Source organism: Protobothrops mucrosquamatus, unplaced genomic scaffold (genome assembly GCF_001527695.2).
Source record: "Protobothrops mucrosquamatus isolate PMUCROS unplaced genomic scaffold, P.Mucros_1.0 scaffold2975, whole genome shotgun sequence".
NCBI classification, from domain to species: domain Eukaryota; kingdom Metazoa; phylum Chordata; class Lepidosauria; order Squamata; family Viperidae; genus Protobothrops; species Protobothrops mucrosquamatus.
In genome coordinates, this window is record NW_015388996.1 from 24,298 (window position 1) to 37,422 (window position 13,125).

Here is a 13,125-nt window from a genome sequence, read left to right on the forward strand (position 1 = left end):
CTTCTTCTTCTTCTTCTTCTTCTTCTTCTTCTTCTTCTTCTTCTTCTTCTTCTTCTTCTTCTTCTTCTTCTTCTTCTTCTTCTTCTTCTTCTTCTTCTTCTTCTTCTTCTTCTTCTTCTTCTTCTTCTTCTTCTTCTTCTTCTTCTTCTTCTTCTTCTTCTTCTTCTTCTTCTTCTTCTTCTTCTTCTTCTTCTTCGTGCCTGGCATTTTTCTTGATAAAATGTCAATGCCAACTTTCTTTCAACATGTCGCACCTTTCAAGTTGCTTCTTCTGCCTTTTGCACTTATCAATTTTCTTGTTTTAATCAAGGACAAAGTTGCTAATAGCCAATTCAGTTCTCTGGTTGATGACTCCTGTGTATATGCAAAACTGATCCACGAGGAGTCTTCAACAAATCCTGAAGTTGGGTCACTACGGGGAAAATATTAGTGGGTAAGACTCAAGAGAGGTGAACAAAGAGGGAACAATTTTAACCATTGCAAAGAACCGAGCAATTATTCCCTTAGACTCTTTCCTGCAAGGACATGGGAGAAATGAGTATAACTGGGTTGAACTATGAATTAAGGCCGGTTATATAGTCACTTACCAAAAAAGCATCAATTCTTGGCCCTTAATTAGGATGGGGGCCTCTTTTCTAGAACTTCAGGAGACAGCCAAATGTCCCTGAGTAATCTACAAGCAGAATACTTCCTGTTGTTGTTACTCAAGATCTGATCCCATACATGCAACAGGAAGATGGTTTAGAACTGTGAGGTGGCTGAACTTCCTCAACAACGGCAGTAGATAAGTGGAGACATTGGAAGGCAAGCTCAACCAAGGTTTAGCTTTTGTCAGAGTAATAAAACACCATAAAATGTTTTACGTGAAGCCAAACTGGCACCAGTTTAGACCTCCTGCCATCTTTCATATGTTATCTGTAATGATCTCTAGTAGTTATCCTGATATTTAGCCCCAGAAGTCCACCTTCTCCAACCTTAACAACTAATAAACATTTGGGATGCCGAGAACAGTACTCCATACCTTCTACTTGCCAAGTTCTTATGATACTTCTGAGACAGGATAGGTCTCATATATGGACCCTTGTATCTCCATCTGATCTGGTATCTCCATCTGGTCTGGTCTGGTCTGAGATCTCTTTCCAGCCCTTCTCATATTTTTCAGCAAGGATACCAAGCATGAAATCCAAAGATCTGTAAGCAAAGCCCTGCTCCCAATTCTTTTCTCACTTTATCATCACAAAGGAAGGCAGTGCTATAATTCTCTTTTTTTTCTCCTTATGATTTCCTTCCTTCCTTTCTTTCTTTTTTCTTTCTCTCTCTCTCTCTCTTTCTTTTCTTTCTTTCTTTCTTTCTTTTCTGTCTTTCCTTTCCTTTCTCTTCCCTTTCTTTCTTTCTTTTCTGTCTTTCCTTTCCTTTCCTTTCTCTTCCCTTTCTTTTCTTTTCTTTTTTTCTTTTCTTTCTGTATTAATAATAGTGGCTAAAGTCAAACCAGAATGTCTTCGCTGAATGGGAAGATGATCTTGATTTTTCTGCCTTCCAGTTTTCATTTCCTGTGGCGCTATTTTTAAATCTAAATTTAATCTTATCCCCTAAGCAAGGTAACAATGTGCCACTTACGCTATCTAATAAAATCAGCTTGCTATTTTGTGATTATAACTTAACAGCTCAAGACAATGTTCTCTACAAATGCAGTCTCCTTTAATGCAACTTAATGATATTGATTGATTTTGCAGGCCAGAGAAGTGATTTTCTTGCTGTTCTGCATGACTATCCCACGCCGGATATAAGCCAGCCTATATTTCAAGTTGGGGAGAAACTACGTGTGATATCAGAGTAAGTATGCAATTTCTTCTTCTTTTAGGTTATAAAAGTTGTGTTGCCATTTGCATTTGTTCTTACATGGTTTGGCTACGTTGGGGTATATATTTTTAGAGCAGATATTATCTTTGGAGGAATAAATTTCTTAACTATTTAAAGGTTTCTTAAACCTTAAAGAAAACCTCTATCCATCCCCACCAAGAACAGGTGGCAAAATCCTCCCCCACTCAATAAAGGTTAAGATTTTTGTAAATGCAATTTTAATATTCTTCCATATCATTTTAATACAGTTAAAGGTAAATTTTATTCCACTTCTGTTATTTGCCTATAAACCTAACAAATAATTGGAAAGAGTATTTTTTTTTTGAACTCAAGAATTACAGCAGCATAATTTCTGATATAATTTGGTAGGAGCTAAGAGAGGTGGGAGGGAGCCAATAATTTTTGTCATGCGAAGTTATTGCAAAAGTATCTTTATCCTTGACTGATTGGTGGGGATGTGATAGAAATGGACAAAATTAGGCCACCATTCACAACACCTCACAATCACGTGACTGTGATCTGCAAAGTTTACAGCAAAAAAAATGCTCATTCAGGAGAATGGATTCAAACTTATGACTGCATAACAACCGCTGTAAAAATGGCCATAAAAATCCAATCCGGTCACACGGGTGTCCAAATTTAATACTGTTACGTCTTACAACTAAAATCCACTCCCAGTTTTAGGGTAAATCAAGGACTACCTGTATATTCCACAGACGTCACCTGAAGGAAATATATACATAAGGAAATATATAAGGAAATAAACCATACATTGTATGGAAAACCCATAAAGATTCCCTGGGCTCTAGATTATTGAGAATCAAGAATGATTTTTTTTTTCTTTCCTAACATCACAAACGAAAATGCCTATGTGTTATTTCCAACCAACGTTCCTCCTCTTCTCTTCTACCTTAAAAAACAAAAGAAAACCACAAAGATGAAAGAGTGAAAATCAGCTTTTGTGTGTGTGTGTGTGCAAATAGGAAACAAGCAGCCCATCGTCACCCTTGTGTAAATTGCCAAGAAAGCACCTGTTTGCCTCCGCTCGGGCGTTTCAAAGCAGGTGACTAGGCGCGCTGATGATGGACAATTTTGTTTTTCGAAACCGGGCCAAAAATAAACAATTTTCTTGCAGTGTACCTTTGGTGTACCTCTGAGCTCACAACTGACAAGTGTGACAGTTGAGATTGGATGGAACTTTCCTCTTCCTGTTATGACACTGCCGGGCACGTACACAAATGTCATGAGAGCTTGCAGAATATGCAAAGAGCCGTGTCTCTCTTTGGAAGAAGTTCAGAGAAGAGCAACTAAAATGATCAAAGGCCTGGTGACTAAAACATATGAAGAACGGCTGCAGGATTTGGGTTTGGCTAGTCTAATGAAGAGAAGGACGAGGGGTGACATGATAGCATTACTCCAGTATTTGAGGGGCTGCCACAAAGATGAGGGGGTCAAACTATTCTCCAAAGCATCTGAAGGCAGGACAAGAAACGATGGTTGGAAACTGACCAAAGAGAGAAGCAATTTGGAATTAAGGTGAAACTTCCTAACAGTGAGAACAATCAACCAATGGAACGGCTTGCCTTCAGAAATCGTGGGCACTCCATCACTAGAGGTTTTTAAATGGTATAGGTCAGGGGTAGGCAACCTTGGCTCTTTTATGACTCGTGGACTTCAACTCCCAGAACTCCTGAGCCAGCATGGCTCAGCTTGGAAACTTCTCTTTCCCCTCAGCATGGCTGGATCAGGAATTCTGGGAGTTGAAGTCCACGAGTCATAAAAGAGCCAAGGTTGCCTACCCCTGGTATAGGTTCTCCTGCATGAGCAGGGGGCTGGACTAGAAGACCTCCAAGGTCCCTTCCAGTTCTACTCTATTCTACTCTACTCTACTCTACTCTGCTCCGCTCCGCTCCGCTCCACTCCACTCCACTCCACTCCACTCCACTCTACTCTACTCTACTCTACTCTACTCTACTCTACTCTACTCTACTCTACTCTACTCTACTCTACTCTACTCTACTCTATTCTATTCTATTCTATTCTATTCTATATTGTAGGACACCAGGCCAAATAATTGTTTCCTATGAGGAAATTATACAGAAATGGGATCCATCGATTTTAAGTGCCCGCTCATATAATTCCATGATGGCATTATGGGGTCAAAACACTCAAACGGTAACTAATGTGTGAAAGCCCAGTTTAGGAATCAGCTAAAATTAGCATGTTCCTCCCATGAGTACTTTCTTTAAATCTGAGCCTAAACATGATATGTATACACCCTTTCCAAGGTAAAGTGGACTGCTTTCAGTCAGGCATGGAAATCCTTTTAGACACAATTTATTGAACGTTTTCAACTTATTTGACATTTCAGTTTAGACCCTTGCACCAATTGGGGTTGGACTAGATGACCTCCAAGGTCCCTTCCAACATCATCATCATCATCATCATCATCATCATCATCATCATCATCATCATCATCATTATTATTATTATTATTATTATTATTATTATTATTATTATAAAAATCCCTTGATTTTTATCTCATAAATACTGTGAGATAATGGGTCTGTCTTGGTCATTTTAAGGTAACTAGATACGTTTTCCAGGGAAAAAAAAACCCACCTCAAATTCCAGGATATATTCTACCTCTACCTTCTGGGGCTAGAAGACCTTCAAGATCCTTTTTAATGCTATGAGAACACAAAGGACCCCACACTTCAAATATTCACTTTCCAGTGAGATTAATTCTAATTCTAGACTGTTTTCACCATGGCTTTGACAGCAGCTTCCTCTTTTCACTTTTTCAGCGAGGGTGTCTGGTGGAAAGCTTGCTCACTGACTACTGGAAAAGAACATTACATTCCGGAAAATTGTGTTGCCAGAGTTTTCCACGGGTAAGGAATTTCATTATGTGTATCTATGCTGTTGAAAATGCCCATTTATGTACTCATATTTATACGATATGTCCATCAATTACATTTCCCACTCTGCAATAACTTGCAATCGGGAACTGGCTGGAAAATCCAGATGTGTAAAATAAAAAGCACCTGAAGGCAGGACAAGAAGCAACGGATGGAAACTCATCAAGGAGAGAAGCAACCTAGAACTAAGGAGAAACTTCCTGACAGTTAGAACAATTAACCAGGGGAACAACCTGCCTGCAGAAGCGGTGAATGCTCCAACACTGGAAGTTTTTAAGAAGCGACTGGACAGCCATCTGTCCGAAATGGTGTAGGGCTTCCTGCCTCAGCAGGGGGTTGGACTAAATGACCTCCAGGGTCCCTTCCAACTTCATTACTATTATTATTGTTGTTGTTGTTGTTGTTGTTGTTATTATTATTATTATTATTATTATTTCCAAAGACACAGTAATCAGCCTTCCCAAACTCATTGTGCACTACGCTTCTGTTTTTCCTACATAAACCTTGACTTATTTCTCCTTTGTTTTTCCTGCAGCTGGTTATTTGAAGGTATCGGCAGAGAAAAAGCTGAAGAACTTCTGCTCCTTCCCAATAACAAAACTGGCTCTTTCATGATTAGAAAAAGCGAAACAACAAATGGTAAGCAAAAGCCGGTTAGGAAACACTGGTCTATTTTCTCATAAACCAGGGTGAGGAATGAGTGACTCTTTCTATGCCAGTGGTGGTGAACCTATGGCACGGGTGCCAGAGGCGGCTCTCAGAGCCCTCTCTGTGGGCACGTGCGCCGTCGCCCCAGTCCTAGGCCTTCAGCTGGGTTTTATAAAACCTTTTTGCTTTAGGCCTCCGCCGCCATGTGCAAAAAAAAGAGGTTCAACCAATCGGTCAATTTCAATTTCTCGCGGGAAAAAAAAAGATCTTGCAAAGTTGGAATTGATTGATTGAACTTTTTAGCCCCACCCAGTCTGCCGTTACCACCGCAGCCACGCCCACCCAATGGGCCACACCCACCCAATGGGCCACACCCACCCGGCACCCGACGATGCATAAGTGGGTTTTGGGTTGCAGTTTGGGCACTCGGTCTCTAAAAGGTTCGCCATCACTGTTCTATGCTCTTGGGCTGCAATCCTCATCACTGGCTAGACTGCCTAATCTAAATCGTGACTCTTATTACAGCAACTTTACTTTCCCTCCAGGTTTTTATTCACTGTCAGTCCGGCACGTGAACGTGAAGCATTACAGAATCTTCCGCTTGCCAAACAATTGGTATTACATTTCGCCTCGGCAAACGTTTCAGTGTCTTGAGGACCTCGTAAACCACTATTCTGGTAAGAGAAAGCTCCGATCACCTTCTTTTCCAAGATCAGAAACGCAACTTGTCAAGTTATCCTGGCTAGGATTTGTCCTTTCTGTCCGTGCAATGTTTGGTCATTCTGAGAGTGTGGAAATGAATGCCTTGTGCAAAGTCATGGATTAAGAAAATGGCTATGCCCAGTTTCATGGCTTAACTTGTTGGCCTGGTTCATAGAACGTTCTAAGGCAGGGTTAGGCAACCTTGGCTCTTTTATGACTGGTGGATTTCAACTCCCAGAATTCCTGAGCCAGCCATGCTGAGGGGAAAGGGAGAGGTTTCCAAGCTGAGCCATGCTGGCTCAGGAATTCTGGGAGTTGAAGTCCACGAGTCATAAAAGAGCCAAGGTTGCCTACCCCTGTTCCAAGGCAATAACATGATTCTCACATTATGTTCACCCCCAAACTACCCATCATCAGGTTAGCAAGTCTAGTATGCCCTGTGAAGCCAACCACTACGTCAAAATACACTGTAGTTTAAAGCAGTGCACGCATCATACAATGGCCTCAGGAAAAATTACTTACAACCTGTAAAGCGGAAAAGCATTTCCACTAATATGCTCTCTGAACACACATTAAGACTGTGCTATGGCAACAATTTATTTATTATTAATCAAACTGATATAGCCGTCCATCTCTCCAAGGCTACTCTGGATGTTGCCAAGCAACAGACAAAGCAATCGATACAAAAACAGACAAAAATCTAAACAGCCACAGTAATAAATGCCATAAAAAGTACAAACGGGCCATAATTTTTCCTACATTGTCCTTATCAACTGAGATTATTTATAATAGTTTTAGCATTCTTGCACACAGTCAGAAGACACAACCAGCTCCGTGCAGGAACGTTCAACAGCTCAGAACAAAAGAAAGATCAAGTGAAAACTTCCATAGAGCAGCCAAAGATTAAGGACTATATTAAGATTTGCACTACTTCTACACTTAGGCAAGAAAAACCAATTGTACAGGTATAGGGCTAGGTCAGGGGTAGGCAACCTTGGCTCTTTTATGACTCGTGGACTTCAACTCCCAGAATTCCTGAGCCAGCCATGCTGAGGGGAAAGGGAGAGGTTTCCAAGCTGAGCCATGCTGGCTCAGGAATTCTGGGAATTGAAGTCCACAAGTCATAAAAGAGCCAAAGTTGCCTACCCCGGGGCTAGGTGAAACATGGCTCAATTCCAATAACTGTGAGAAGGATCTCAGAGTCCTAGTGGACAATCACTTAAATATGAGCCAGCAGTGTCCAACGGCAGCCCCCCCAAAAAAGTCGACACAATCCTAGGCTGCATTCATAGAGGGATAGAATCAAGATCACGTGAAGTTCTAGTACTGCTTTACAAACACTTAGTAAGACCACCCTTGGAATACTGCATCCAGTTCTGGTCACCAGAATACAAAAAAGATGTTGAGACTCTGGAAAGAGTGCAGAGAAAAGCAACAAAGATGATTAGAGAACTGGAGGCTAAAACATATGAAGAATGGTTGGTCTGTCTAGTCTAATGAAAAGATGGACTAGACATGGTAACAGGGTTCCAATATTTGAGGGATGCCTACAAAGATGAGAAGGTTGAAATATTTTCCAAAGCACCAAAAGGCAAGACAAGAAACAATGCATGAAAAATAACCAAGGAGAGAAGCAATCTAGAACTAAGAAGAAATTTCCTAACGGTAAAAGCAATCAGCTAATGGAACAGCTTGCCTTCAGAAATGGTGGGTGCTCCACTCCATCACTGGAGGTTTTCAAAAAGAGATTGGACAACCATTTGTCTGAAATGATATAGCAGTGTTTCTCAACCTTTGCTGGCTGTGGAATTCTGGGAGTTGAAGTCCACATGTCTTAAAATTGTCAAGGTTGAGAAACACTGTGATATAGTGTCCCCTGCTCGAGTAGGTGTTTGGACTAGAAGATCTTCAAGGTCCCTTCCAATTCTATTATTCTATGTTCTAATTAATGTGAATATCTCATGCATTTCCAATGGTGTGAAGCCACAACTTCTCTAACAACCACGCCACTTCTCACAAACCATGCCAGCTGAGGATTCACATCAAAGAAAAGGAAGCACAGTTTTACACCCAGTGGTAGGTAAATATCAGTTCTCCGTGCTTATATTTTAGACCGCTTCAGTGGATTAGAAACATCAGTTGTCCAGTGATGTCATACTAATCTCTTTCCCCACCACTCATCTCAAAACATTTTGCTTTTTTTTTTAAAAAAACCACTGAAAATAGAGGATGTGAAAGTGGAAGTCATATGATAACCAACAACTAATTTTAGCCTCAGCCAGTTTTGCACAGCTAGCTTTTTTCCATACTCGCCCTAACAAACTCATTACCTAAACTGAGTGGATTCAAATGTGTACATGAAACCCGTCATTTGGAAATTATGTGAAGCTTTGGGGGTTGTTGTTTTTTTTAACTTAATGGAAACAATATCCTCCTCTTTGCAGGTGTGCTTAAAATAAAACGATATTAGGGAAAAGAAAAGAAAAGAAAAGAAAACGCATTTATCCCTCCTTGTAGCACTGGAGGGGCTGCTAAAACTATAGCCGTTAATCTTCAGTGTTGCAGATAATTTCATTGTGCACTTTAAATAGTCCAGAGGTTTTCCTGCAAATATTAGAGATGAATGCCCAGTCCTAAGGCACATTGTGAAGCCTGGAGTTATCGTTCCTTTTTTGCATCTGCTTATCATCCGTTTTATTTCCTACATCTGCTTTTATTTTAAATGTGCCTCCCGTTATTTTAGTGATGGATTTGACTTTAAATATAAAGAGTTTAAAATCTACTCCTTCAATCAGAATAGAGCTAGAAGGGACCTTGGAGGTCTTATAGTCCAACCCCCTGCTCAAGCAGGAGACCCTATATCATTTCAGACAAAGGGTTGTCCAGTCTTTTCTTAAAAACCTCCAGTGATGAAGCACCCACAACTTCTGGTGGCAAGCTGTTCCACTGGTTAATTGTCCTCACTGTTAAAAAGTTTCTACTTAATTCCAAGTTGCTTCTCTCCTGGACTAGTTTCCATCCATTGTTTCTTGTCTTGCCTTCTGGTGCTTTGGAAAATAGGTTGACCCCCTCTTCTTTGTAGCAGCCCCTCAAATACTGGAATACTGCTATCATATCCCCCCTTGTCTTTCTTTTCTCTAGACTGACCGTATCCAATTCCTGCAACTGAAATATATTTTGAAATACACGTAGTCCTCGATTTACAACAGTTCATTTAGTGACTGTTCAGAGTTACAATGACACTTTAAAAAGTGACCTACAACCTCTTTTCACACTTTCGACTGTTGCAGCATCCCCATGGTCACGTGATCAAAATTCAGATGCTTGGCAACTAACTCGTACTTATGACGGTTGCAGTGCCCGGGGTCACGTGATCCCCTTTTGCGATCTTTTGACAATCAAAGTCAATGGAGAAGCCAGATTCACTTAACAACCATGTTACTAACTTAACCACTCCAGTGCTTCATTTAACAAAGGTTAAATGAAGGCGAAAAAAGTTGTAAAATGGGGCAAAACTCACTTAACAAATGTCTCGCTTATCAACAGAAAATTTTGGGCTCAATTGTCATCCTAAGTTGAGGTCTACCTCTATGGTATATTTTCCCCTCAAAATAGCTTTTTAAAAAAATATTTCTCACTGGAGAACTATATATATAGAAACAGAGATAAATAAATGTCCTATACTGTATTTGCTACGTTTTTCACTTCTTTACCTTTACTCATTTCTAGGTTAATTTAAGAATTTAGTGTCAAATGTTAAGCTCAAGAATGGCCACCCTTTTCCTTTTCCTTTTGGGTAAATAAATAGTGTCTTAGCAACATTCTTGATATCAGCAGCTTTCAAAGCTACCTTCCCTGGTGTGGCATTTTTTTTTTTGTAACAGAAATCAAATCAATACTAAACAGCCAACATTATCATTTTACTAAATTTATAGGGCTGCCCATATTGCAAAGTGAAACTGGGTTGTTAATATAATAAATACATCAATATAATAAAAAACCACTTGTTTTGCTTCCAAATTCCAAATATTAAAATCCCCAGGTATAAGAGACAAAGGACTGGTGCTACTTATTACTTCTACTTGTACAGGTAAATGCACAGATATAGTATAGGGGGTACCTTGCTCAATAGTAGTAACTGTGAGAGGGATCTCGGAGTCCTAGTGGACAATCATCTAAATATGAGCCAGCAGTGTGCTGCAATTACCAAAAAAGCCAACACAGTGCTGGGCTGCATTAACAGAGGGATAGAATCAAGATCACGTGAAGTATTAATACCACTTTACAATGCCTTGGTAAAGCCACACTTGGAATACTGCATCCAGTTTTGATCACCACGATGTAAAAAAGATGTCGAGACTCTAGAAAGAGTACAGAGAAGAGCAACAAAGATGATCAGGGGACTGGAGGCTAAAACATATAAGGAATGGCTGCTGGAATTGGGTATGTCTAGTTTAATGAAGAGAAGGACGAGGGGGGACATGATAGCAGTATTCCAATATCTCAGGGGCTGCCCCAAAGAAGAGGGAGTCAAGCTATTCTCCAAGGCACCTGAAGGCAGGACAAGAAGCAATGGGTGGAAACTAACCAAGGAGAGAAGCAACCTAGAACTAAGGAGAAACTTCCTGACAGTTAGAACAATTAACCAATGGAACAACCTGCCTCCAGAAGCGGTTGAATGCTCCAACACTGGAAGTCTTTAAGAAGAGACTGGACAGCCATTTGTCTGAAATGGTATAGGGTTTCCTGCCTGAGCAGGGGGGTGGGCTAGATGACCTCCATTGTCCCTTCCAACTTATTATTATTATTATTATTATTATTATTATTATTATTATTATTATTATTATTATTATTATTATTATTATTATTATTATACTTTTAGAGTGGTCCCAGGAAATAGCAATACCTAGCTGACCTGCCTTAATCTAAAAAGAAATGAAAACTAAGCGGGACTGAACCTAGATAATATTTGGTGGCGAGATATTCAGGAAACGCCAAAGCTGCAGGCTAGATTGGGATGTTAAAAAAAAAAACACACTGAAGGAAGGAAGGAAGGAAATAATTCCCATAATGCTGGCAAGATAACTGCATGGATGCGTTGATGCAATTCCAGGAACTGACTTTATTTGACTTTAATTCGCAAAAATACTCGGTAAATGCAAGACCGGACAGCTTGCCAGAAGTGCTTGCAGTATTTTGAAAAGATGGTTATATATGTCTTGAGGGGAGAGGGTGGCATGATGGCTTAGGGGTTAAAGACGCTGAGGAGGTCAGCACCATGTGACAGGATGAGTGCCCGTTACTTGCTCCAGCTCCCATCTAGCAATTTGAAAGCATGCAACTGTGACTAGATAATAATAATAATAATAATAATAATAATAATAATAATAATAATAATAATAATAATAATAATAATAATAATAATAATAATAATAATAAAATTGGAAGGGACCTTGGAGGTCATCTAGTCCAACCCCCTGCTCAGGCAGGAAACCCTATACCATTTCGGACAAATGGCTGTCCAGTCTCTTCTTAAAAACTTCCAGTGTTGGAGCATTCACCGCTTCTGGAGACAGGTTGTTCCACTGGTTAATTGTTCTCACTGTCAGGAAGTTTCTCCTTAATTCTGGGTTGCTTCTCTCCTTGATTAGTTTCCATCCGTTGCTTCTTGTCCTGCCTTCAGGCGCTTTGGCGAATAGCTTGACTCTCTCTTCTTTGTGGCGGCCCCTGAGATATTGGAAGACTGCTATCATGTCTCCCCTCGTCCTTCTCTTTATTAAACTAGACATCCCCAATTCCAGCAGCCGTTCCTTATATGCTTTAGCCTCCAGTCCCCTAATCATCTTTGTTGCTCTTCTCTGTACTCTTTCTAGAGTCTCAACATCTTTTTTTACATCCTGGTGACCAAAACTGGATGCAGTATTCCAAGTGTGGCCTTACCAAGGCATTGTAAAGTGGTATTAACACTTCACGTATTAATAGGTACCACTTCGGTGGGGAGGTAACAGTGTTCCATTTGCCTCGACCCCTAGTTATGCTGGCCACATGACCACAGAAGTGTCTTTGGACAACACTGGCTCCCTCAGCTAAGAAACAGAGATGAGCACTGCCCCCTTGAGTTGGACATAACTGGACAGGGGGGAAATCTTTACTTTTATCTTGGTATATATCTTGACTATAAACGCTTCTGAAATGTATAGTATTGCACAGTCGTTTGAACAGCAATGTATCAATCAATGTAGCCTAAACAAGAGGTCAACTTGCATGCATTTTGCCTTTGTTTCAATCTGTAGAGGTGGCTGATGGCCTGTGTTGTATCCTCACATCTCCTTGTCTAACTCAACACACCAGTATCCACGATGTGAGGAATCAAGAGCCCCCCGTGGTGATGCGCAACAAAACCTTGTGGAATCATGTGCAAAGGTACTCCTTGTTTAAGATAAGACATTTGAGGTACACTCTGTTTCATACTGGAAGTAAAGCAAAAGTACCATCACCAATGCTACAAGGGAATGGAGTTTGTTCTCTGTTTATATACAAGTGGCTTGCCGTATATTGGGAGGGATTATTCTTGTTCCCCCCTTGAGTAGGTTGTTGTTTACTGAGTTGGCACTTCCTTGGCTGGGGTGTTGTTTCCTGTTTATCTACAAAGGCAAACCACTCGTATATAAACAGAGAGCAAACCCCACTTCTTTCTAACACTGATGCAATGACCTCGTTGGGTAATGAAACGTCTGCAAGAAAACTGCCCAGCTCAGAGAGCATCAAGGAAGTTGCAGTTCAGCCCTGAGCTGTGAATATTCTCCCTCATTAATCTTGCAAGTTTTAAGCTGCTTTCTTTTCTCCTAAGGTCTAGGGAGTGTGACGGCGACATCGCAGACATGCTCAGATTGGAAGACTCCGGCCTTAGCTACGGTCTCCGAAACAGCATCGCTTCTTACCTTGCTCTAACTATGGACGACGATTCTTCTTTTGTGAGAAAGAAAGCCAAAAA

At 40.5% G+C, this 13,125-nt stretch overlaps 1 protein-coding gene across 1 annotated transcript in view; it reads left to right on the plus strand.

Annotated features, from left to right (window-relative positions):
• The window catches only part of SLA (Src like adaptor), a 16,610-nt gene that overhangs the window by 3,076 nt on the left and 409 nt on the right, over window positions 1-13,125 (plus strand). Inside the window, exons 2-7 of the mRNA XM_015826144.1 lie at window positions 1,734-1,833; window positions 4,668-4,754; window positions 5,317-5,420; window positions 5,975-6,106; window positions 12,425-12,554; window positions 12,982-13,117. Of these exons, the coding sequence (XP_015681630.1) occupies window positions 1,734-1,833; window positions 4,668-4,754; window positions 5,317-5,420; window positions 5,975-6,106; window positions 12,425-12,554; window positions 12,982-13,117 (689 nt within the window). The remainder of the gene's footprint in view (window positions 1-1,733; window positions 1,834-4,667; window positions 4,755-5,316; window positions 5,421-5,974; window positions 6,107-12,424; window positions 12,555-12,981; window positions 13,118-13,125) is intronic.